At 32.9% G+C, this 26235-nt stretch overlaps 1 protein-coding gene across 2 annotated transcripts in view; it reads left to right on the top strand.

Annotated features, from left to right (window-relative positions):
* The window catches only part of LOC114328562 (death-associated protein kinase related), a 371837-nt gene that overhangs the window by 341962 nt on the left and 3640 nt on the right, over positions 1–26235 (top strand). The window contains exons 2-5 of one of the 2 annotated variants that reach the window (XM_050655588.1): positions 4757–5024; positions 11260–11452; positions 11790–12036; positions 15925–16178. In XM_050655588.1, coding sequence (XP_050511545.1) covers positions 4757–5024; positions 11260–11452; positions 11790–12036; positions 15925–16178 — 962 coding nt within the window. Of the gene's footprint in view, positions 1–4756; positions 5025–11259; positions 11453–11789; positions 12037–15924; positions 22567–26235 lie in introns of those variants that run through there. The other variant, XM_028277439.2, reaches the window with a different exon arrangement.

The following is a 26235-nucleotide window of genomic DNA, read 5'->3' as shown; positions in this document are numbered from 1 at the left end:
CTAGGGTCCGGTCCCGAGGTGGCCGAGCTTACGGGAGTCTACTGTAATCGAATAAGCAGCTAAAGCGTAATACTGGATCAATAACCTTTATTGATGCCGCAAGTTATAAGAACACGCTAAAAGCATTTTTGGTAGAAAAATAGGTTAGATAGTAACTTTACATAGGTACTTCGAAACATTTTCATACATATTTATTTTTAACCATGCCTGTTATCGTTTTGATAATTTTAATTTCCGTATTTTAATAAAATATCATGTATGTATATGGTTTTCTAAAAATAAAATTTTTAAAAACAGCAAGCTTATTACAGCCTTTGTTTCAATATAGACTAATATGGCTTTATGGCTTATGCGGATCTGGCAACGTGGTTCTGATTTCTTCGGCCTCCAATGACCTTGACAACTGTTGTTGGTTATAGAATAGAAGAAAAACCACCTTGTGCATTGTGTATGTGCGTATGTATGTGTAATAAGTAACGTTATAAAGTCTATAATCGGCACATTGAATGTATCGCTTAGTCTCTAGGCAAGTAGTTAGATCTGTCCTCCCTCGCAGATTTATCCAAAAAGTAAAAATTATATTTGAAATTGAAAATGGTTATTCATTTTTAAAAATTATATGTTGATAATTTTGAAATTAATTTTTTGTGTATGAAATATTTTAATTATGGTTTTGTCACTTTTTTTGAATTGGCGCATCTACTAATAATATGCGGACTCGTCCCAACTAGAGGCACCAGGTAGAGGCACAAGCGAACACATTCTTGATATTCGTCAAATTTTAGAAAAATCTCGAGAATTTAATATTGAAATATGTATATTTGTGCTTTGTTGACTACTTCAAGGTCTTCGATAATGTAAAATGGGATAAAATGTGGTATATACTTAGGGAAATGAGTAAACCAAAACAACAGCTAATCTATTTATTACAAGAACTGTATGTAAATATTACCACCAATGTAAGAATAATTCATAAGGTACATTCGAAAAACTTGAAATTGAAATATGGCGTTCGGCAAGGATTTACTCGTATAATATCCCCCGTTCTATTCAATATATTGTATACAGCCAATAGGGCTTTTTGTACAGTAAGGTAAAAACCCCTTACTGTATAATAAAATATGTATCAAAAAATGTATATAATTTTAAGTAATTTAGGTTGTTACAAAAAGATATTGTTTCTAAATATGCAAACAAAGTGAAGGTTGATTAACGCAGTTTTGTTTATGTAACCTCGTAGAGGCTCACGTATAGTTTACTTTTCAAAGTCCAAATTATAAGGAGATATAAATAGCCCACAGAGGGATTATCCACAGAGGGATTATCCTTGGGATATACCACAGAGGGATTATCATTGTCATTTGTTTGGAGCTTCTGTCATACGTTGTATAATCTGTGTATAATATTAATATAAACGGATTATACGATATAGGGCAGATGGTCGAAACAAATGACTGTGAATGAAAAGCCCTATACATTATGAGTCTAGTTTTTGAGAAATGGCAAGGTAGAGCAACAGTAGGAGGACGAAAAATCAAAAACGTTCGATATGTTGATGACTCGGTTATATTGACGTCATCTGCAGGTGCAGAAGAACCGGAACAAATTAGGTATATATTGGGCACGGTGAGTGTAGAATGTATATGTAGAATATACAAAAAATAAATACACAAAAAACCAAAGCAATGATCATCGATAGAAACAGAGACAACCAGACATAAGAAACATGATAAGGTACAGAGTGGTCAGAAAATTTGATTACTTAGCGAAAGGCCACACGGGCGATAATTTACGGCTCCGTAAGTGCAGTAAACCTGACGAGGCATTGGTTAACTAACTATTTCATCTACAATTGGTTAGTCAACCAATGCCTCGTCAGGTTTACTGCTTTTACGGCGCCGTAAATTATCGCCCGTGTGGCCTTTCGCTTAGGCTCCGTCAACACTAAGGGCACAAACATGCCGAAGATATATTTTATACATGGATGAGCGCGGTGTAGGTCGCGATCGCGGTCAACGTTTATATCGATGACGGGCTGAACATACCGAAGATACTTTCCGTATCCTGTTTTGGCATGTAAACCGCGATGCAAGGTCTCGAGGGTGAACGGGTGACACATCCTTGGTATGTGCGATCTCATAAGAAAATAAAGGTTTGTTTTGATATCGATGTAGCGATCGCGACCTACATGTACTCATCCATGTATCTTCGGCATGTTTTTACCCTTACAGTGTATGGTGCTGACGAATGCGCCGATGCTTCACAATGGTTAGATCGGCAATAGCTAAACTCATAAAAAAATATATATAAGGACACTGAAATTACAAAAAACCTTTGTAATGTCGAATGTCTTTGTAATTATTGACACATGTTTTCAAGAATCAAATAACAAACTAGTATTCCAATACAAAAAGCCAAGAAATGCAGATGCACATTTAGTGTGTGTAATGTTTATTTAATTATTAAATTAAAGTGCTTATTGAAAATGGGCCGAAACGTTTAAACAATAATAAAGTGTTTTATTTAAACATAACAGACCGGCAATCCCAGGAGTTAAAAAATTTATAATTATTCCATAACAAAAAGCCAACGAGTGCAGATGTAAATTTAGTGTAATGTTTATACAGTACGTAAATCGTTCAGCTGAACATACGGAACATACATTGTATATATGTATTTAGGTACATAAATACATACACTGTATTATATTGAGAATCGTTCAGCTGAACATAGGGAACATACATTGTATATATTTAGGTACATAAATACATGCACTGTATTATATTGAGATAATTGTGGCAACTGAGCTCTCTCGATGACAATATGGTTGTTAGCATTAAGGGGCATTAACCTCAAAATTGACAACTCATTGCGACTGACACAAATAAACGTCAAAATATGACAATGTAGTAGCTAAATATTTTTGGCCTAAGGGAATCGGAAAACTGTTTAGTTTTGAGATTATATGGTTTTTAAATAAAAAATATTTTAAAAATGAAAGTAAAATTATTAATTCATTAATCATAAACTTTGTTTTTGATTTATTTATGGACAGCCTTGCTTCAAAACTTACTCATTATATTCGTTTTAACAGCTATATTGCACCAAAAACTCATACTCGAACAGAAGCTTCAACTAACACAGGTTAGCGCAGTTGCCACAATTTTCTCAATGTGTATTTCCTATGTCCAGTCCAGCTGAACGATTTATGTACTGCATAATTATTAATTAAAGTGCTTATTGAAAATAGCAAATAGGCGAAACGTTTAAGCAATAATAAAGTGTTTTATTTATAACAGACCGACAAACCAAGGAATTAAAAAAATGATTATACAACTTTCAATACTCAGGTGCATCCTGGTAAGACTACCTGGTATTTGATCTGACACACGTGAATTCTTCTAAAACCTGTCTTTTATGGTGAACAGGCGATTCCTCAATTAAGCGATATATGCTTATACAAAATAGTCTCGTTTACCGGTACAGTTAAGATTGATTGTGCAAACGTGAAAACATCACAATGAGCGGCATGTGTCTTTGTGTACGTTAACTTATTGTGCTATTGAGCTTTAACCATTCTCTGATTTTTTTACATACTTACCCAAACATTTGGCCTTAGGGTATACGTATTTGGACTAGGGTTCGTTTATACTTACTGTACTTAATAATAGAGTCGGTTAGTTTTCTTTTACACGCTGCGCGCTGGAAAGGAAATGGCTTTCCTTCGACAAGTCTTAGATAGTAACGTTTTAATCATGTATAATGAACTGTCATAGCAGCTGATTAGCTCGATGTTTGTTATCGCGAATTAAACCAACAAAAATAAATTAATATTTAATAGACAGGTGTTCGCCAATATTTTGAGTTTATTTCATTCTCTACATTAGAAAATGCGGGTTATATCATTTAGATAACAAGGTTACACTGTGTTGTTAATACTAATCTTCGTTGACAACTAAACCATAGTTTTGCTTTACTCTTAAGCTAAGCGGAAGATAGCGCTTTGTTTGTAAAGAACATGTTTAATCGACTATACCATGTTTTTAAACCAGGAGGAGTAAATTCAAAAGATAGATTCACACTCAATAATGTCACTTGAAAAATCCCCAAATAAATCTTAATTTTTGGTTGATCATGTCAGCCTTCGAAGGTAGGCCGACATAAATATTGTATTATACTAATACGTCGCTAAAGAGTTCTAAAAACAACTGTTTTTTTTTTCTTATAAAAGCAGACTAAAAATCTAAAAATTAAAGGAATAACGCAGAAAACAAAAAAAATCACCGATATAACTTAATTAACCTATGAAATACCAATAGTGTCAAAATTTCATAAATGTCAATAGTGTCAAAATTTCATAACAGTGGAGTAAATTTGCCTGAGGTTGGACCAATTACAAACAAGCATTACGACGAGGTAAATTTGAATTACTCCTAATTTAAAAACAGGGTATAATAAAGTAAAAACGTAAAATAAAATACATACTATTTGTTATTTAATATGGGAATCGACAATATTTTTATACATAGTCTCCTGTGAGAAGGTAACTATGACACTGTTTATAGCCTTATTCCAAATATTATGTTTCAATAGAACATTTGGATACTTAACTATAAATAATGTAAGTTGGTGGACCGATAATAATTATTGTTAAACTATAGAAAAGGACACTATTATTCGACATCATTCATAGTTGTAATTTTAATTATACCAAATAAATTAAAAAAAAAATTAAATAAATTTTCTTTTTTTTTAGGGGAAAATATGCAACAGTGTGGCGAGCAGTTCACAAGAAGACTGGCACGGCGTACGCTGCAAAATTTGTGAAGAAGAGGCGAAGAAATCAAGACCAGATGAAAGAAATCATCCACGAAATAGCCGTATTGATGCAGTGCAAAATGACCAACAGGGTGATACGGTTACACGAGGTCTACGAATCAATCACCGAGATGGTTCTAGTACTGGAATTAGCCGCAGGCGGCGAACTACAGCACATCCTCGATGGCGGACAATGTCTGGGAGAGGTAAGTTGATTCATTGATGTTTTATTACAAAAAAAACTAAGATATGGCGTCAATATGAGACAAACATATCAAAACAATTGAAAGTTTTATTTTAATAAAATTAAAAATAATATTAAAAATAAAACTTTTATTGAGATCAATTTTCTGGTAACGCCTTCGTGGTTTCTACAAATTGCATCTCACTTCCTGCCTGTCCAGCGTGGAAAAATTCCAACGAAAAATTTGGTCCCGCAACTCAGTTAGGAGTAAAACTAATAGAAAATAATAATTTCGTTGTAAAATGAAACCAAGAGACGTCTTATATTTCGTTTCGTTCAGAGAGATAGTCATTAGGGTGCATCGAAAAAATAAAAGTTGTAAATGTTATATCTAATAGCGTGAAAAAGTTGCTACTGTTATTTTTCAGCATATTAGTATTTTTAATTTTTTTTTTCTAAACGAATTGTCTGCCCTTTATAAAATATCTGATTTTTATGGAAATTTCAATTTATTTTATTTGGAATAAAATATGTGCTAACTCGATCTAAGATCAATTAAAGAGAACTTAAAATGTTGTCAATTACAAATTTAAACGATATTTAAAGTTTTATTTGTTTTTGCAGTTTCCCCAACCCCTTTGAAATGCCCCGCTTTGTGAGTCCGTGCGTGTAATTTTCGCTTATGTTTGGTGCGATGCGTTACTTTGTTAATATAGTTGTTTGTAAATTAAAGATGTTTAAAATAGATAAACCAGGACCATGGGGAATAAAATCAAGATGTGCTGTGGACCGCCCCATTTTTGGGCAACCACCAAATATACCTGAAAATGTTTTACCGAAATACAAACAAGCGATGAAGTTTTGTGGTTGCAAGAGGATAAAAAACTCATCAAGAAAGAGCCAGAATTTTCCGGATTGCCGAACAGGTTGCAATTAAATTGGAGGAAATATGGAAAAAGGCTTCAATTCCAATAATTTAACATATGTACAAGAATTGTTCAGCTTTTAAAAGTCTATCATGACAAATATATCAAACTTATGAAACCATTTAAGAACAGGCAAAACAGTGAATTTTTCAAAAATAAAACTCAATGCTTTAAGGACTTGAAGTAAAACTACACATTTCGATCTTGTAGCTTGTAAATGTGACACTCTGATTAATGGTCTTTGTAGCAAATCTCAAAAAGTGCCTCTGGATGATCGCGAAATTCTATTAAATCAAAGAGGTCCCAGAAAAATGGTGATAAGCTCGATTGATAGGGAAAACTTCTTCTTTCTCATAATCCTTAGTGCCCTTCAGGGAGTCGGATTAATAGGGAAAACAAAAACAAATATGTTCAGAGAGAACAACGGTAAATGAAGAAAGGTACCGACGCCGACTCAAAGACAAAACTTTAGCTCAAGTAAAAAAAGCTACAAACTTTTATCGATCGTGGAAGAACACTCGTGCATGAGCCAGGGTGCAAATATTTCGGATATGTGTTTCCGCTGTCTGGTATATCAGAAAGTATCAAATCCAGCTATTGCATGTGGCGGAATAGTCGTAAATATTGGCGTTAAGGGTGATGTAATACGACTGTTAGAAGAACCGCTTCAGAGGTTTGTATGTCTGTATTCTGTCATTCAAATGATCTTCCCCTTGGACATCAAAAGAAGTTTACCAGTGACCAAATCAAAAAACGTGAGGGTCTTCAAACTTTCTCCTATATAAATTTTGATTCTAACGACTACTTTGAGTTAATTAACTAGCAAGTATATCATCTTACAGAACCACCTAGGTATATTCTCTAGATTTTCGAGTGACAATCTGCGAGATTTTATTAAGAATCCTAACTTAGACCTAGGTATATTCTCTAGATTTTCGAGTGACAATCTGCGAGATTTTATTAAGAATCCTAACTTAGACCCCTTTAACATTGAGATTGAAAAATATCACTGCCACAAACAATGTTTAGAACAATGTGTCAAGCTTGTGACACAAGCTTCTCTAGCAGTTTGTGGATCGTATTCGAGGGATGGATTTATAAAAACGCGAATTGATTCCAGAAAAACCATACTTTAACACTAAATCGGAAGACATCTTCGAATAGAATGCTTTTACCATATATTTTTTGTAATATTTATATACCTAATGCACTATTTTATAATCATAGTAGTTTTGACCTTGCTCTATATTTATTTTAGTAATAAAAAAATTGGGTGACTTCAGGGAGACGGATAAGTTAGGCATATATGTTAAAAAGAATGTTTGAGTATACTTGTCTAAGTAAAATTTTTAATTGTCTTGTGAAACCAGAAAATATTTTCCAAATTAAACCGAATTTATTTATTCAACTTTTACGAGGTATTACATTTCCCTTACAAAAGAAATTCGCATGTTAATGTATTTTTTCTAATTTTTATCTGCGGGGGGGGGGGGGGGCAGAAAATATTTTTTCATTTCAACGCAATTTTACTAAAATACTAAATAGTGTGTTAGGCAACTTTTGTGAGCTATTACATTTTCGTTTCAACATAAAAATTTTTTTCGTCTGTTAACATTTTTTCAAAATTTTTAATTGTCTTGGGGGGGGGGGGGCAGAAGATATTTTCCAATTTCAAAAAAATTTCGGACTTTTGTGAGGTATTTTTTTCGCCTTTTTCGATGCACCCTAATAGTCATATATTATAACACTCTGATGAACGCTAACGAGCTTGAAACCGGTAAGGGTGTTTATGAGTTTAAGCACTCTGTGAAATATAAGACGTCTCTTGGTTTCGTTTTACAACGAAATTATTATATAATATCAAAAATGTATTAAATCCTTTATAAATAGTATATATTTATTAAGAAGACCCTTTCGGGCGACATCGCAGAACGTTTTCCATTTAGAGAGGTTTCCCTCAGGGCCTGCATTCCACATAGTTGGGAATACTGCGTAGCCATGATGTAGAATTAAGTAAAAGTTCCAACTTCACATAATATTATCTACAACATGTAACATTACAATAACTTTACGCCATTTAAAGAGTTTTCACCCAGATACTTTTAGTGGTTCAACCATGTATACCTTATAAGCAGCACTGACGAAGGAACTGTCATTCCGAAAACGTTCTATGATGTAGCCAGAAGGGTCTTTTTAATAAATATATATTTTTATAAAGGATTTTTTAATAAATTTTTGTGATTTATGGTATGCAGCCGACTACAGGAAATTCATTTTCTTGTGGATTTTTTAAACATGATATCGGTAAATGTTGTAAATCTAAACAACATTTCACTGCGGTGATCTTTGTTAGGACATTGTTTCGATATAAAGAAAATAATATTCAATTTCTAATCCTGATCTTATCCGAATCTTCTTAAGATTCGTCTTTCATTAATAAGGGTTGAAAATATCAAAATAACAAATATCAAATATACAAAACCCCGATAATACCAGTCATTGATACTCTCAAAAAACGATGAGAAACTACTACACTCCGTTTCAAACGTTAGAATCAGTATGGTTGTATGTTGCAAGCGGGTTAGCCATTCTATGAATTATCATAAATAAATCCTCCTTTAGTATTCCACAGCAGTTAACAGTAATAATCATCTACAAGTACCTGCCTAATACTACCTTTCACGGCCGCTGCCGTGACGAGCGGCAAAGTTGTCAAGAAAATTCTCATTTAGTTCGCATGGGGCTATGCTTGTATTACACTGCATCGCATGTTTGAAATACGTTGTAGTTACTTAATATTGTTCTGAAGCTATTTTCTTTTGGATTTTTAATATTATTTATTATCTTTAATGGGAATTAACCACAATTTCAGTTGAAAATACGTTTATTTTGACGTTTCGATTTCTATTTCTTAAATCGTTCTCGAAATAAAAATTAAAAAAATTATTCTACTTTATTACTTGGTAATACTGCAGAAAAGTCCTTCCAATAATTTAATTTTATCTGCCTCATTTACGTTGCCTTTTTAAACACATCCATTGTCTTTAAAAAGACAACCACACCCAATCATGGCATTAAAGTTCTTTCGTTAATAATTCCATTGTAAATCGCGAGGAAAAAACAGAAAAAAACTCATGATACTATCCCGACATATTAAGTATTTGGACGTACATTTAATTTACTCTCAATATTAATATCAAACTGTAATTTTATATGTATGTGACTTTAAAACATAAATAGAGTATCCTCGATATCTTCTTGGCTTACTAATAGTGGAATTTTCGTTTTATTGACTTCCTAACTTCTTATTCTTCATGTGCCTTGTCCGTTGCGGACGTTGGCTATCATCATAACAATTTTAATTTTGTTTGCGGTGTTTCTGAATAACTCGATCGATGTTAGTCCAAACCATTGGCGTAAGTTTTGAAGCCATGTCTTCTTCTTCCGGGTCCGCGTTTGCTTTCTATTTTACCCTGTATTATCAGTTGGAGTATATGATATTTATCATGTCTCATAATATGATTATTTTTAGTGGGAGAGATATGTTGGAATGGGTGAATATATTTTTCATGTTGTTAAATGTTGTTCTGGCCTTTTCAGTTCTAGATCGTATTTCGAGTTGACGACTGTTCCAAGGTATATATACGAGTCAACGTGTTCAATTAGTTGTTTTTTTTTTTATTTTCAATTGTCTGGCAGGTTTTTGAGTTTTGCTGACCAGCATCCCTTTTGTTTTATTTCCGTTATCGTTTCTTAATTGTGAAAGAGATTTCTTTTTGTTTTCCCATTCGGCGCAGTACCTCTACGTTGGTGGTGTGAGTCGTCCAGGATATTTAGAGGATACGTCGATACACCCACATTTCGAATGCCTCCAGCTTTCTCATTAATGTTTCCGTCAGTGTCCATGCCTCTGCTCCATACAGCAAGACTGGAAATACATAGCACTTTAGCAGCCGTATTTTTAGTGGGAGAGATATGTCGGAATGGGTGAATATATTTTTCATGTTGTTTAATGTTGCTCTGGCCTTTTCAATTCTAGATCGTATTTAGGTTGCTTGACCCCATTTTGAGTTATATATACGAGTTATTATATATACCCCATGACGACTGTTCCAAGGTATATATACGAGTCAACGTGTTCAATTAGTTGGTTTTTTATTTTCAATTGTCTGGCAGGTTTTTGAGTTTTGCTGACCAGCATCCATTTTGTTTTATTTATGTTGAGGTTAAGTCCTCTTTCTTCACTCCCTCTTTGTACTCTGTCCATAAGATACTAAAGTTCATCGATACTACTGGCAACTACGACTGTATCGTCCGCATATCGGATGTTATTTGTCAATTCTCCATTGATTTTTATGCCTTCGTTTGCTTCATCCAGTGCTTTTTTAAATATTTGTTCGGAGTAAATATTAAAAAGGAGAGGGGAGAGAACACATCCCTGTCGCTGATACTGATACTGATATCAATGCTCTCTGTGGACGCATTACCGACTTTTACCCTGGCTGTCTGATTCCAGTAGAGACTTGTCACAATTCGGATGTCCTTATCATCAATTCCTATGCTTTGTAGAATTTCAATTAGTTGGTCATGTCTCACAATGTCAAAGGCTTTCGAGTAATCGACAAAGCACATGTAGACATCCTTGTTCATATCTCTACACCTTTGTACTAATACTTGCAGACAAAACACTGCCTCCCTTGTGCCCAAAGCGTTCCTAAAACCAAATTGTGACTCATTGATTTCCGCTTCACACTTGTTGTAGATTCTGTTATATATGATTTTGGTGAAGACTTTGGTGATATGATTAATTAGGCTTATCAGTCTATGTTGGTCACACAATTTAGTGTTTGGTTTTTTAGGAATGGCCGCGAAGGTTGATTGTAACCAATTTTCCGGAATTCTGCCGCTACTTCCTAACTAGAAATAATTATTGTTTATTGATTTGTAACCGTTTGTTAATTTTTCTAATAAATTGTTACCTATAGTCGCAAAATAGTTACATTTTTTAACTGGCTCCAGATTTAGCCATACGGCTCACACTCCCTTTGGCTTATTATTATTATTATTATTATCTTGATAGCATGTTTATCCTAGCAGAGACATGTTGTATTCCTACTTTATCGAATGCCTTTTTTAATTTGTGAATCAGGTGCTTTTGTTTTATGTGACGGGGAATAGAAATTTAACCATAGTCGCGTTTATTTAATTGTTCTGTTTAAGTACTCTGAATGTCGATAATCTCACAAAAGCTCTAACTTTATTATGTAATTATAAAAACGCGTATATTATGTTGTAGGTTTATATATATTTAATATTTTTTGTTTCTTTTAGGTGGAAGCCCGTAAAGCAATGAAACAAATATTAGAAGGCGTTGCTTACTTACACGACAAGAACATTGCTCATTTGGACCTGAAACCTCAAAATTTACTGCTATCTGTACAAGACTGCTGTGATGACATAAAACTCTGTGATTTTGGCATATCGAAGGCGCTCATGCCTGGTGTAGCGGTACGAGAAATATTAGGTAAGATTTTGAGATATCTACTAATTAAACTTTTGACTAATTCGTTGAAGTTTTCGGCCCAGGTAGAAATTAATAAATTTTAATCTGTTGTACTTCTAATTATTATACCTGCTATTCAGTATTATGTTCACCTCTCGAAATTTAACGATACTACTCAAATACAAATGACTTTGTAATAGGATTAAGATACGGTTTTCTAAAATATCTTGATAGGTACTATACCTATTGTTGGTCTGTATACTGCTTCCCTCCCAATATTTGCATTGAAATCCCCATATTTTTTTCTCTCCTATATTTTGTTTACTTAAGACGTTACTAAAATAGTATTTGTTTTTAGGTACTGCTGATTATGTAGCTCCAGAAGTGCTTAGCTACGAACCAATAGGCCTTAGCACCGACATTTGGTCAGTAGGAGTATTAGCCTATGTTCTCTTGTCGGGATTCAGCCCCTTCGGAGCCGATGATAAACAACAAACTTTCCTGAACATTTCCAAATGTTCGCTCACCTTCGAACCGGAACATTTTGGAGACGTTTCCAGTGCTGCGATAGATTTTATCAGAAGTGCCCTTATTGTTGACCCTAGGTAAGATTTAATCGCAAATTGTTACCAAAAAATCCAGAGTCAAAATTTTGATAATTGGTATACCCTGTAAATTTTGTTTTTACAGTTCAGACTTACTTGTCCCTCTCTTTGAGGCTCTTTTAGCCACTTTTAGATCCGAGTCTTCAAATTGATTGATTGGTTTTTAAAGTGAGATGCATGTTCTTTTATCCTAATACTTAATGGCCTTAAAGTTGGACCTAGATAAAAATAGTCACATTCAAAATATATTTTATAAATGCAGCTCTTTGACCTTTTTTGTACATTGTTAGATTTGTTTTTCGATAAAATAAAAATCAGTATACAGTGATGAGCGCGCTAATAACCGGCAAAATAGCACAAAAGATGGAAACCATATTAAGTTGTGAGATAAATAGAAATGAAACTAGTCGAGCTGGGAAATTTAGCAATATTAACTTATAAATTTACATTATATTGATTGTTTCCCACCTTTAGACGTATCGCACGAGTTTGGCAACTACCACTGTCACAGTGACAGTTTTATTTGACATACTCCTCTGATACGTGTAAAGGTGGGAAACAATCAATATAATGTGAATTTATAAGTTAATATCGCTAAATCTCCCAGCTCCACTAGTTTCATTTCTTTTTATATCACAACTTAATACGTTTTCCATCTTTTGTGCTATTTTGCCGGTTATTAGCGCGCATATCATTGTATAGTTATCAGTATTATATTAGTACGTTTATATTGAATTAAGCCACAATTGATTGTAATGAAAATTGCGTTTTATAATTATTATTTGACGTTTCTATTTGGACTCCGCAAATCGTTTTAAAAATAAGATTATTTTAAAATAGTACCGTTATTATAACCAATAGTTGTTTGGCAGTTATTATTTTCCAAATTGACGGCTTGTTGGTATATTCTTGCTGCTAACTTCTTTTAGTTATGACAACCAGACCCTGCTACATACCGCTGATGGAGTTCTGATACATTTTTATCACTGAGTAAGATGCGAGTTGCTTCTTTGATTTTCTCTTCGTCATGTCTATTGTTTCATGTCATTGTTTCTTTAATGACTATTTCCATTGTACTCTGTGCTCATTGTCCCAGGCATGTTTGCATATTTGTGATTTGTCAAAATCTTTGTTTTTAATGTATGGTGATCATTTATTCTGACGCTTAGTGGTCTTGTAGTTTCTCCTACATAAAAATTGCCGTATTCATAGGGTATTTTATAGAGATGCAGCTCTTTGATATATCTTATGTGTTATTAGATTTAGTTTTTGACAAAATAGATCTGAGTATTGGTTTTTTTGAATGTTGTTGTGTTGTGATGTAATTATTTACTGGTAATATTGTCCGATAAATGTTTTAACTAAAGTTTAGAAACCTCGATATTTACGAAACGCCCCTCTCCCGAAAATTTTATTAGAAGAGTTATCTGACTCGACATAATAACTGAACAAAAAAAGTCTGTAAGTGTGGCCCCAAGCTTTAAATCCATTTCAGAAAGAAAAAAACCTGCGAAGAAAGGTTTAACAAAAAATGATTACCCATTGTCATTAATAAGGAGTTTCACAAGATTGAAGAAAGGAAACAACAAAACAATATGGCCCACAAGAACGGATTTCAAGATGACAAATTAAAAAGGATAGGAAATACGTACAATGTCACACCATTTGTAACGTCCTGATCTTAGCAAGACCAGGGCATTAAGCAATACCACACTGCTGGGAGAAACGAGGGGAGGAATTCCTTAGGAGGAACCCTTAGGATATTCAAAAGAAAAACGTCCACCGTTCCATCCATCAGAATGGTGCTCTGCCCGACTTCTCAGCCCTGGGTTCGTTCCCTGTTCATTCTTCCCTCACACCCATCCCAGAAAGGTACAGGAAATAAAAAGTTTACCAAATCATTTTATATACACTATTTATTCAGATAAAAAAAAATTAACAAAAATTATTCTATTATGTACAGGCAACCAAATTAATTTTCTGAAACTGTGACCGAGACCCTGCTGGTCACCGGTATAAAAGTTTAAAGGTAAAAAAAGGTACTCAGCTTTAAGTCCTCTTGTCCGAGTCGCACGGTTCTTATGGGAGGTCTCCAATCTCTGCAGAACTTTCTGTTGCTGTCGGTAGTTGTGGGAATTCTAGGGCTATCTTGTTGAAGCCATTCTTCTGATGCATCAGTAGATCAGTAGTTGGATCCAGGATACTGTGGGCTGTTGCGAGATGTCACCGTCGCGTTCTGCTCTCCAAGATAGTTTTCTCCCAAAAGAAAAGCCTGATCAGAAATAAAGCTGAGTATCCAAAGAAATACGATCTCAACAAAATCTCTGATCACAGCGTGGCATTATATAAAAAAAATAAATAGAAACAGAAAGAAATAAAATATTATAACTATGTACAAGAAATAAAGTATTCTTGTTCTCATGATCATTTTTCAGTGCGTCATTAATTATGACGTCATATACTGTATTGGGTGTGTCGCGACTTATTTCATGTAATTATTGACGAATCTGACAGATGCCAGAATCGTACTTTAGATGAAAAGCTTGTGGAATTAAACTAATTAGTAATTTAGTAGATTTAATTTTTACACAATATGTTAACATGTAGGTATTTTTTATAAAGGGGAATAAAATTAAAAAGTAAATAATATTGTTAATTAAATTTATAAATATGGAAACATTAAAAAATGACACAAAACTATCCATACACTGTGTTTTTATCTTCTTCTCTAGGTGCTGTCTCCGCTTAAAAAGTTGGTAATCATCAGAGCGATCTTTATTTCTGAAACCGCGGCTCTAAATAATTCATTGTTATTACATCCAAACCAGTTCTTAAGGTTCTTCAGCCATGAGTTACGTCTCCTTACTATGGATATTTTTCTTGCATAATGACCTGGAGTATAAACTAACTTCTAACGAATTAAATTCTAAACCAAAATACAAAACTAACTTTTAACGAACTAAATTCTAAACCAAAACACAAAATAATGCACAAAAAAGTTGTGAAACACAAGGGAAGTCGAATTCGAAATTTCAAAATGACAGGTACACAAAATACTGACCTGAATAATAAACGTCACTTGACTCTTTGACACTTCTAAAAAATGGCCAGAATGGACGAAGTTTTCGTCAAATGTTCGTAATACGTGTATTTGATTGGCTAGAAAAAACGCGCATTCTAAATATCAACAAATCAAACGTAGGTTAGGAATAGATATCTTATATCTATAACCATTGTAATGCTGCATTATTTTTGTGTTTAATCACGGAGCTACCGCTTTTTCCGTCTCATCAAACTTAATGCATTAGAGAGAAATCGAAAAACTGTGACGCACTGAAAAATGATCATGAGAACAAGAATAATATATTATATACAAATAAAAAGAAATAAAATAAGAAAAGTTTTTATGCTTTATTTCAAGGAGGAAAGTAGGTATCTGCTGTGCAAAAGAAATCAGTAAAAAACTGAGACTTAAAACTAGATAATCAAACTTACCCGTATGTTTAACGGCCTAAGAACAAACACAAGAATTTATGCGATATTGTCACTCCTTTACGTGGCAATGGAAAAAGCTCGGGTACAAATTTGTATCGGTTTAAATACCTTAGAAGAATTCGACAAATTAATTTGACGATAGTAGGGTCGCTTGTAGAAATATATAGTACGAGGGACAAATACCAAGCGGAGCTTGGTGTAGCGTTCAATCTGCTGATTCAAACGTTACACATTCAAAACAACCAATACACCGGGATCTATTCTGTCCAAAACCAAACCTTACAGCATACAAGAAGAGATCAAGAACTGCATCTATAAAATACGCTGTGAATGAAACAATTTTTATGTATATTATGCATTTATTATATTCCTAATGTTTTTATTTTTTTTTAGGAATCGGCCATCAATCCACGAAATGCTCGACCATCCCTGGATATCGTTAAAGAGCAACATCCCACCCACCTTACACCTAAAACCATGTGAACACCAAAACATTCAATCGAACAACATAACGCCAAAATCGACGCCGATAACGCAACGCAAAAGTTTTGCCTGCATCAACGACACTGGCACGGTGAAATCTCCAGGACAACGAAAAAACGGCTTTGACACCCTCAGTAGTACTTTCACAGACTCCTCGTCAGTTCGTACGTACACAGTTTCAACAAATTGTTTGTGTCCTCAGTGTGGTACGACTTGTCGCCACATCACGCATACACCAGTGACTAAAACTACCATCACCATCGATAGGGGCATTCTGTGTTAGCTGATTGTTCACAAAGTAACCAGAATGCGGGTTTTATACCTATACATCGATTTAACTTTGATTTAGTCAAACCAAACATCGTAGTTGGTCTTAGAAATTGTCATTCTAATTAATTTTTTGTGTAAATATCTCGTTTGTATTTGCATAGCTAAATAAGACTGGGGAAAGATTAATTGACATTCAAAACAAGTTATATATTTTATCCACCTAATTTTGGGGTGCTAGAAAAACGTTTCTTTGTAAAGAAAAAGTTATTGAAGTTTTACATTCGTCTCTAAGTTGGGCTGCTCTAGAAGCTGTAGAAACAACTATTTCTTTGGTTTTAACCAGTCAGCCTTCAGTGTGATTTATAATCAATCCGTTAAACATATTTACAGGCCACATTGAATTCTTTTTATTTCCTGCTCTTCGTCTTTTCATATCTTATGTAATCAAGAAAAGAAATTATTCGTTCATTTATAAAATGTTTACATATAAAATCCCAACAAATGTTTACATTTTATAAGGAAGATTATTATAATGATTTACGTTTAAGGTAGATGAAAAATTTATCCAAGGAAGTTATAGTTAGAAACACCTCTAGAATTCCAGCTACGTAATTTTTTAAATCCAATTATACTTGAATCGGTGTAATGGTATAAAAGTACGCCAGAAATATCGGCACATTTAGATTTTTTTGTAAAGACATGTCAAAAATTAGTTCCATGCAGTAAAAGTAACGGTTATGTAACATCATTGCAACAATTATCACTACACTAAGATCTATAAATTGAGCTGAATCCAAGTCCAATGTGACTTATCCAAATGTACAAAAATGTTTACCAAATCCGGCCAATATCAAGAAATATACATAAAGATGATAATATATGTAAATATAAAGTTGAATATTCATATATTTAATAATGTTTAGCATCTTAATCATTGTTCAAATCTTAAAACCAAATAAGAAATATTGTAATGAAGATGTGTCCAACCTTCAAAAATCTTTTTTCGAGTCTTTAAATTTAATTTCATCATTCGTTTGTACATACATTCATTTCTTTTTCCTATTTTCCTTGTATCTTGCATGCTTTTAGGTATTTTTTTAAAATGAAGGTAGGATAAATAATTTCTTGTTTTTTCTAATACATTCTCCTTGTTTTAATAATTCTATGGATTGAGCAATGAATTGCTTTTCTAGGTGGTTTTAAATAATTGTATACCAAATAAGTTTTTTGTTCGCTTAGAATTATGTTCAAAGTACAATAAATAGAAGATGTATTTAACATTATCTATTTTAATCGAGATTGTGCATCAGCCTTAGTGTATATTATGACTGGTATAAAGTATTTCTTTCTTTTTTTTTTTTTAGTTTTTCACAAGTTAAATGTGTTCCAACTTTGATTTATATTCGGCTGTAGCATTAATAACTTTCTCCTGTCCACTCTGTAGTTGAAAATATATATGAGAGATCTGTCTTTCTGTCTTCAAGTTGTTTTCGACCTACCACTGTCTGATGAGCCCCAAAAGGGCGAAACGTGTCATAGTGTGGTCGGAGCATGAAATGTTAGACATAAAGTACAGCCATTTTACGCCACCTTTTAGAAAAGTAGACCTTCATTCCTAAGAAAAATCAATTTTCATACAGAAATCATAAAAATCTCAATCAGTATCATTCAGAATCATTAACGAAGTCTTTTTTAAATCTCTTCTCGTGCCTGGTTTTCGACAAATAACTAGTGGCGAGTGTAATGATGGGTATTATCTACCAGAATAAAAAATAGTTCATCTTCACAATGTATTTAGTTTGTACACTACATAATTCGTTACAAGATGACAACACGTAGCTGATATATTCAACAGCTCCTATTTTTTATGACCGATACTAAAATATGAAAATCAATGAAATTATTGGATATTTGGAATTTCTCTTTAAATAACATCTCGGTATTCAAACGTAAGACTATTATAAACAATACATATTATACAGAGTGAGTCTGTAATTTGGAATAAATTCAATATCTCAAATACTAATTGTTTTTTGAAAATTGCTCAGACCCGTCGATTAGTATTTCAAATTGTCTTTTTTGACATACAATAATAATGTATACAGGATGTCCCAATTTAGAGATATGGCGTCATCGTTAATTTTCTTAAATGGCAACACTGTCATTTTGATAGCTATTTTGATAGGGTGTGTAAAGTTATACATAACTGCAAAATTTCAAATTTTTGTTCCCTACCATTTACAAGATAATAAAAAACAACAAAGTTATGAAAAACAAGTAATCAAATAATAGTTGAATTTAGTTATTTCAATTAAGCAAATGCTCATAATGTTGCCCTCAATTATTGTCAAATAGTCAATGCGCAACATTATGAGCATTTGCTTAATTGAAATAATTAAATTCAGTTATTATTTGATTACTTGGTTTTCACAACTTTGTTATTTTTTATTATCTTGTAAATGGTAGGCAATACAAATTTGAAATTTTGCAGTTATGTATGACTTTACACACCCTATCAAAATAGCTATCAAAATGACAGTGTTGCCATTTAAGAAAATCAACGATGACGTTATATCTCTAAATTGGGACATCCTGTATACATTATTATTGTATGTCAAAAAGGACAATTTGAAATACTAATCGACGGGTCTGAACATTTTTCAAAAAAACGATTAGTATTTGAGATATTGAATTTATTCCAAATTACAGACTCGCTCTGTATAATCATATCATTAATAATTACTTTGGAACATATTAAGTAAGGTTGGCTCGTATAGGAATGACGCCTACAAAAATGTGTTAGTAGATTCTATTAATTATAAATAACAATATACGGGGTATGCATTGATAGTTTTGCACCTTCGAATAAAAAAACCTACAGCTGCAATTATAGGAAATGCTGCATATTTTTCATTTCTCAAATATTGAAAAGTCGTGTAGTGATGTGTGAGTAACGAGCTTTGACTATAAGATACAATCTTTCGGTTATATTAGAGAAAAAAAGACAAGCTGGTCTTGATCTTAATTGAACCGATAATATGTTGCTATATTGCTTGTTTTATACCATAAGTCTGTATGTACCTGGGTATGTGCACAGAAAAATTCGTGCAGTCGAAATTTCAATAGATACAGAAAAACTGATCATGAATTCGTCATCAAAAAGTTATGAGGGGAAAAGCTATGAAACTAGATCCCTCAAAACTAAAACATGTTTACTCATGCTTTTAAAGTTTCCGTTTTGACTGAGTATTGAATTCTTCAGTATAATTTGTAAATACTAATGATGTTCAATTGAAACAAGTCTAGAATTTGTAAGCTAGTTTTTATTCAACAAATTCAAAATTCTTCAGAAATGACTTATATTTTTTAACCATATTTATTTTTGGATCTTTCGATGATAAAAAATTGCGACTTAATTGAAAATTTCTCTCGAAACTGAGCTGCTTCTTTCCATCAATAACCTTTTGCAAAAGTTAATATTGGCGCCCCCTTCCTTATAATTTTTTCCGCTAAGAAACTTTTTCAGAACCGTAGGACATTACCAATCGGTCTAGCGAGTCTCTTCATGTTTTATTAAACGAATTACAGTATGCAACAAAATAAACAGTCTATCTATCTAATGAGCCCTAAACATCCATTCTTGGATATAAGCCTCCTCTTCCTTCTTCCATGCCTCTCTATATTGGGCAATTTGCATCCAATTTGACCCAGTGTGTTTCTTCAGGTCATCCGACCATCGCATCTGTGGCCTTCCCCTTTTTCGTTTGTGGTTCCACGGTCTCCATTGTATAATCATCTTAGTCCATCTTTCATCCTTCTGCCGTAGGGTGTGTCCGGCCAACTTCCATTTAAGCTTTGCTACTTGGGTAGAGACATCTTTCACTTTTGTTTTGTTACGGATCCATTCGTTTCTTTTCCTGTCTGATAGTCTAATGTTCAGCATTTGTCTTTCCATGGATCTTTCTGTCGTTGCTATTTTTTCCATATTTTCTTTTGTAAACGTCCATGTCTGAGAGCCATATATTAGAACAGCGAGTATACATTGATTGAATACTCTTGTTTTTAGGTATTGCGGGTATTTTCTGTTCTTTAGAATATAAGACAGTTTTCCGAATGATGCCCAGGCCAATCTTATTCTTCTCTTTATTTCTTCGGTTTGATTTTCTTTATTTAATCTAGTGATTTGTCCTAGATATATTATACTCTTTTACTTGTTCTATTCTTGTTTGTGCCACTGTAATTATTAGTTCTTCTTGTTGATTGGTCATGGTTTTTGTTTTACTGTAATTCGTCTTCAGTCCTATCTTTGTCGATTCTCTATCTAGTTCTTCCATCATTCTTTGTAATTTTTCACTTCTTTCTGTTATTAATACAATATCATCAGCATATCGTAAGTGATTCAGATATTGCCCGTTTATGTTTATACCCAAACCATCCCAGTGTAGTTGTTTGAACACATCTTCTAGCGCTTGGTTGAATAGCTTGGACGAGATGGTATCTCCTTGTCTTACTCCTCGGTTTATTTTAATAGGCTCCGTTTGTTTCATTAGCTTAATAGTTGTTGTTGCCTTATCATATATATTTGTAATTAAGTCGGTATATCTGTAGTCTATTCTGCTGTTTTGTAGGGAATTCTTTACTGCCCAGTGTTCCACACTATCAAATGCTTTTTCGAAGTCAATAAATGCCATGTATAGCGAGATATGATATTCGTTAGCTTTTTCGATTAATATCTTCATCGTTAAAAAGGTGGTCACTTGTACTGAAGCTCTTTCTAAATCCGGCTTGTTATCTTGCCTGGTATCCATCTAATTTAGTTGTTAATCTGTTTGTTAATATCTTGGTTAATAGTTTGTACATCACATTTAGTAAAGTTATGGGTCTGTAATTCTTTAGATCCTTTTTATCTCCTTTCTTAAATAATAACAATGTTACTGCTTCGTTCCAAGTGTTGGGTATAAAATAAACAGTACTGAAATGAATATTGAAATGATTATATGATTATTTATATATTTAGTATACATGATATAGCCTTGCAAACGTTATTCATGACGACGTTCTCGATAAAACAGATGTTAAAGCTGCCCTCTGGCACGAAAAATCTTTAATTCTAGTCGGTAATTCCGGAATGTCGGACGGTGGATCGGTCTGCCTCCTTTAGCATTCCCCATCCCCATATGTAACCATCAGGTGGCGTTAGGTCTGGTGAGTGCGATGGGTATGGAAAATCACCGCCACGCGAAATAAGGCTATCCCCAAAATGATCGCGCAGTATTCGAAGAAATTCCCTGGCCGTCCAGGTTGCAACCAAAGAGGTTGCCCCGTCCTGCTGAAATCATTGTTGATTTTAAGCTTGGACCGTTTTCACGGCCTTTTCCATATGACTGAAAATAGCATTCCACGATAAATACCTAAGCTGAAGAGAGAACTATCCTGAAGCACCTAACATTAGTATCACATTCACATATGTTATAACGACGTTCGGAAACCACTCAGTAGGCTGCGCATAACACATACAAATTTGAGGCATACGCATTTCAGTACTGTTTATTTTGCCGTATGCCATAGTTCCGCGCCGCTGTAGATATTTTTGTGATATCCTGTGAAAAATATTGTTTCCAATGTATTTTCGGATCTGGATTAATGATATTCATCGTTTTCTTGGATGAAAATTTCTCCATGATTGAGAAAATGAGCTACCTTCTCTAATCTGTTGTACATATCATTTACAAATGGTAATTTGAGTGGACAAATATTGAAAATTATGGTTGTTGAACCTTTATTAATGAGATATTTAATCATATTTGTGCCTTGTTACAGAAAAATTCGGAGCTTAGTGTAGTTGAACGTTGCAATGTCGAGTTCTAACAAAATTATATTATAGATATAATAAAATGGATAAGTGTATTTTTTTAGTTTAGATAATTATGTCGCCTGTAAGGTTGCCATAATTTCTATGTAGGTGGAACGTGCTTTTTGTAAAGACAAAATTGTGTTTGTAATGTTACATCAGTGTTACACAGAAATCGATTGTTATGCAGATGCATGTTACGGGTCTAAAATACGGAAAAATGTTTTTTAATATTTGAAAAATAAAAACTGAATTTTGGCATTGTCGAATGATTGATTCCATCATTTTTTAAGTTACATGGATGTTTATTTGTGCTATTGTTGGGATGTACAGTGCTATTTGTATTTAAGTATGAGTAATTTATATTCTTTTGTTGCTTTAATTCACTTTAATTTGGTGTGTACCTAAATAAAGTTATTTGTTAATTTCAAGCCTCATTGTTTTATTTATCACCTTTTGTTTTAGTTACATAATACGGGACATTTTTACGCCTTTGCTATGCTGTAAATTAACGGAAGCTGTTGCTTTTCACATTTCATGGCTTTTTATCATATTCATTATACACTAACCAGCAAAATTAACGTACCACTTTAAAAATAGAACATTTTGGATGTTTGTTTCACTAAAATGGACTGTAGTCCGATTTTAGTGATTTTTTAGTATAGCCTTATTCTTTAAGAATATTGATGTAGTAATATTGTTGCTGGACAAGTAAATGTCATTGTATACTGGGTGTAATAATCGTACTGTTTTTTTCTCTAAAGTTCGGAACACCCCATGGTATATTCTAGCAAATAAAAAATATTGAAATTAAAACTCAACTGTAGCCTTAGGCTTTCTTAACATTCTGTTTTTGATTCATTCGCCTATGTTGAAAAATAAAAAGTTAGGTACGTTAACAACTAGTCACATTTTTCATCAATAAATCCTCATTATCTTCTTAGTTTAATAAAAAAGCCTAAAGTGGGCTATGAGAAATTAACGATTTGATAGATTCCAAATTGATAACGGTCAAAAAGTGTCTGGTTTGTTATGAAAATTATTTGATTTATTATTTAAACTTTCAATTAAGTTCGTAATTTTTTTTCTTGTTTGACCCGTGTTAAGTGGGTTCAAGCAGTAACCTTAAACAGCGAAGGACTTAGCTACCATGTTATGGATCGGAGGTTTTTTGCATTATAAAAGTATATATCTCTTTTCTTTGAACACACTCATCACGGGCCAAATTCCTTGTAGCACATTCCATTTCCACCAAACAAGAAAAAAATTACGGATTTAATTGAAACTTTAAATAATAAATCTACTAAATTTTCAAACAAACCAGACACTTTTTGACTGTTAAGAATATGACATCTATCAAATTGTTAATTTCTCATTGCTAACTTTAGGGTTGTTTATTAAACTAAGCAAAAAATGTGGATTTAATCATGAAAACATGGCTATTTGTTAACGTACCTAACTTTTTATCATCCAACATAAGCGAATGAATCAAAAAGCAAAACGTTTAGAAAGCCTGAGGCTACAATTTTTCGAATTTAAAATTTTATGCAAGTTCCCTATTAGGGAACTGCATAAAATTTTAAATTCGAAAAAAATGTTATAAATCACAACAGAACATAATTTAGAACCTGTATCAAAGATAAAAAAGTTTTGTTTGTCTTTCGTTTGGCCCCTAAAGACGACTAAAAATTCAACTTATTCCAGCCACCCCAAAACGCGTCGTGACGTCACGCCGTTGTATGTTTACATTCTACACCAATTGTATATATAATTTTAAATTAGACATTATAAACGTCAGTAAAAAATACAGTTATGTGACGTTAAAAGTGTTTTTGATCGTTTGAACTATTCATAGAAAATTTGTACTTTTACAAAATGGTTTTATTTTCAATAGTAAACCTTCTTTCCTTTCATTCAAAAACTGTATCAAACTCCCAATCCCAACAAACTGGTATATATTATTACAAGGACATACGATAAATGTCATTAGAATATAAATATTTTTCCTTTATTCCCCGACGACGAGCTGGCCAAATACCCAAGTAGGCGGAGGCCAATAAACTAAAGAAGGAGAAGCAGAATATACCTAAATATAACGCTGTGTCTAGGTACACGCTAACGTGTACGCAAATAAAAAAGTTAGAGTGTCAGAGTGTTGGAATTTGTTTAATCGCGTTGTGTTTACACTTTAATTTTAATATTGATTAGTAAAGAGATTTCTTATTTTTTTTATTTGTTTAGTGTTTGTTTTTAAATTAACTATGCAGTGTGGGCAATTATTTAGTTGTTTTAATGAGTTTAACAACATTTTAAAACAGTATGAAAAAGTTATAAGAGACTATAAATTAATATATATTTTTTTAGTTATAAGTGAAATAGTATTACCGTCCAAAATTAAAATAAAAGGAAGACCTAAAGCTTTCACAATAATAATTAACTTATTCTGAAGCTATTTTCTTGTGGCATTTTTGTAATCAACTATTCTAAATGGGAACTAAGCCACAATTTAACTAAAAAAAAAAATGATTTTATTAACGTTTAGACGTCTAAATCGGACGTCGTTGCGTTGTCAAAATACAAAATATTATTAAATTAAACAAAAATGTTGCTTAGTAAAAAATTTTTTCCAATAATTTATTTAATCTGACTAATTTTTGTATTTTGACAATGACATCCAATTTGGACGTCGAAACGTTAATAAAATCATTTTTTTAGCTAAATTGTGTCTTATTTCCCATTTAGAATAGTTGATTATAATAATTAACTTCCCTATAAAAATTATTTTAACAATATTATGTACAGTCGGAGAGAAATGAAAGAATACCCATGAACGAACATATAAAACACGCTGTATTTTCCTGTCACCGTGTCACACAAAAAATTGGCCAGCGCAAGTACATGTAATAATTATTGTTATATTACTAAATAGATATATTTATTTTGCTAACCTAAATATATGCTTTTATACAGTTGAATCCGGCAATCTTTACCCGTGCGTCATCATTTAAAGCATACGAAATAAGTCGATGATAAGTCGGAAATTGAAATTTACTAAACGCTACAGCAAGTCACTTACTGTCACTTGCTGTTGCGTTTAATAAATTTCACTTTCTGACTTATCATCGACTTATTTCGTATGCTTTAAATGATGACGCACGGGTAAAGATTCGCGGACTCAACTGTATATACATTGATTTATTACAATTAAGTTTGAAACATCTGAATAGTTCTGCTTCCCTTCCCTTAACAAATATTTTTCTATCAAACAAACACTAAACATATCAAAATAGCATGTACCAGTCACTGCGCAGGCTAAATAATGACGTCACTGGCTTTATAAAGTTTAATTCGCGTGTACCTAACTTTTTTATTTGCGTACACGTTAGCGTGTACCTAGACACAGCGAAATATAACCATAATAATAACTAATGTAAAACTATGTAACGTCACGGGTCGTTTGAACTATTTTATACCGCAGAAGACTTTAAATATGTATTTCTAAGTTATTACGAGTTTTTGAAGCGTGAAATTTTGGAAATCTCATTTTTAAACAAAACTGAACATTACTATGTAATAAAAAAAATGTGCAAGTTCCCTATTAAGTTTTAATTTCAATATTTTAAACAAGCTAGATTATTCTACAGGGTGTTCCGAACTTTGAGAAAAAACACAGTATGATTGTAACACCCGGCATACAATGACATTTAGCTGTCCAGCAACAATATTGCTACATCGATATTCTAAAAGAATAAGACTATAACATACTAAAATAATCACTAAAATCAGATAACCGGTTTAGGAAATTCTAGACATCAAAAATGTTCCAAGTGGTGCGTTAATTTTGCTGCTCAGTGTAATTAAGGTGTGTTATTGGATTTTCTTACATCATAGTTTAATAACATAATTTGTGAAATCGTAGGGGATCTGTCGTATACCTAGATATGAGTTCATGACCATATCGTTCCACGGAGTCGGTATTAGAACCGATCTTTTCTTGATCTCGCAGTTAAGTCCACCTCTACATCTTTTTCTATTATGTCGTTGTGTTTCAGATATTTAATTCCTATATTAATTAGGTACAGTTTTGATAGCCTTTCAGT

This window comes from Diabrotica virgifera, chromosome 7 (genome assembly GCF_917563875.1).
Source record: "Diabrotica virgifera virgifera chromosome 7, PGI_DIABVI_V3a".
NCBI lineage: Eukaryota > Metazoa > Arthropoda > Insecta > Coleoptera > Chrysomelidae > Diabrotica > Diabrotica virgifera.
The sequence above is the reverse complement of the archived record's forward strand: the minus strand, read 5'-3'. Positions and strand labels throughout refer to the sequence as shown.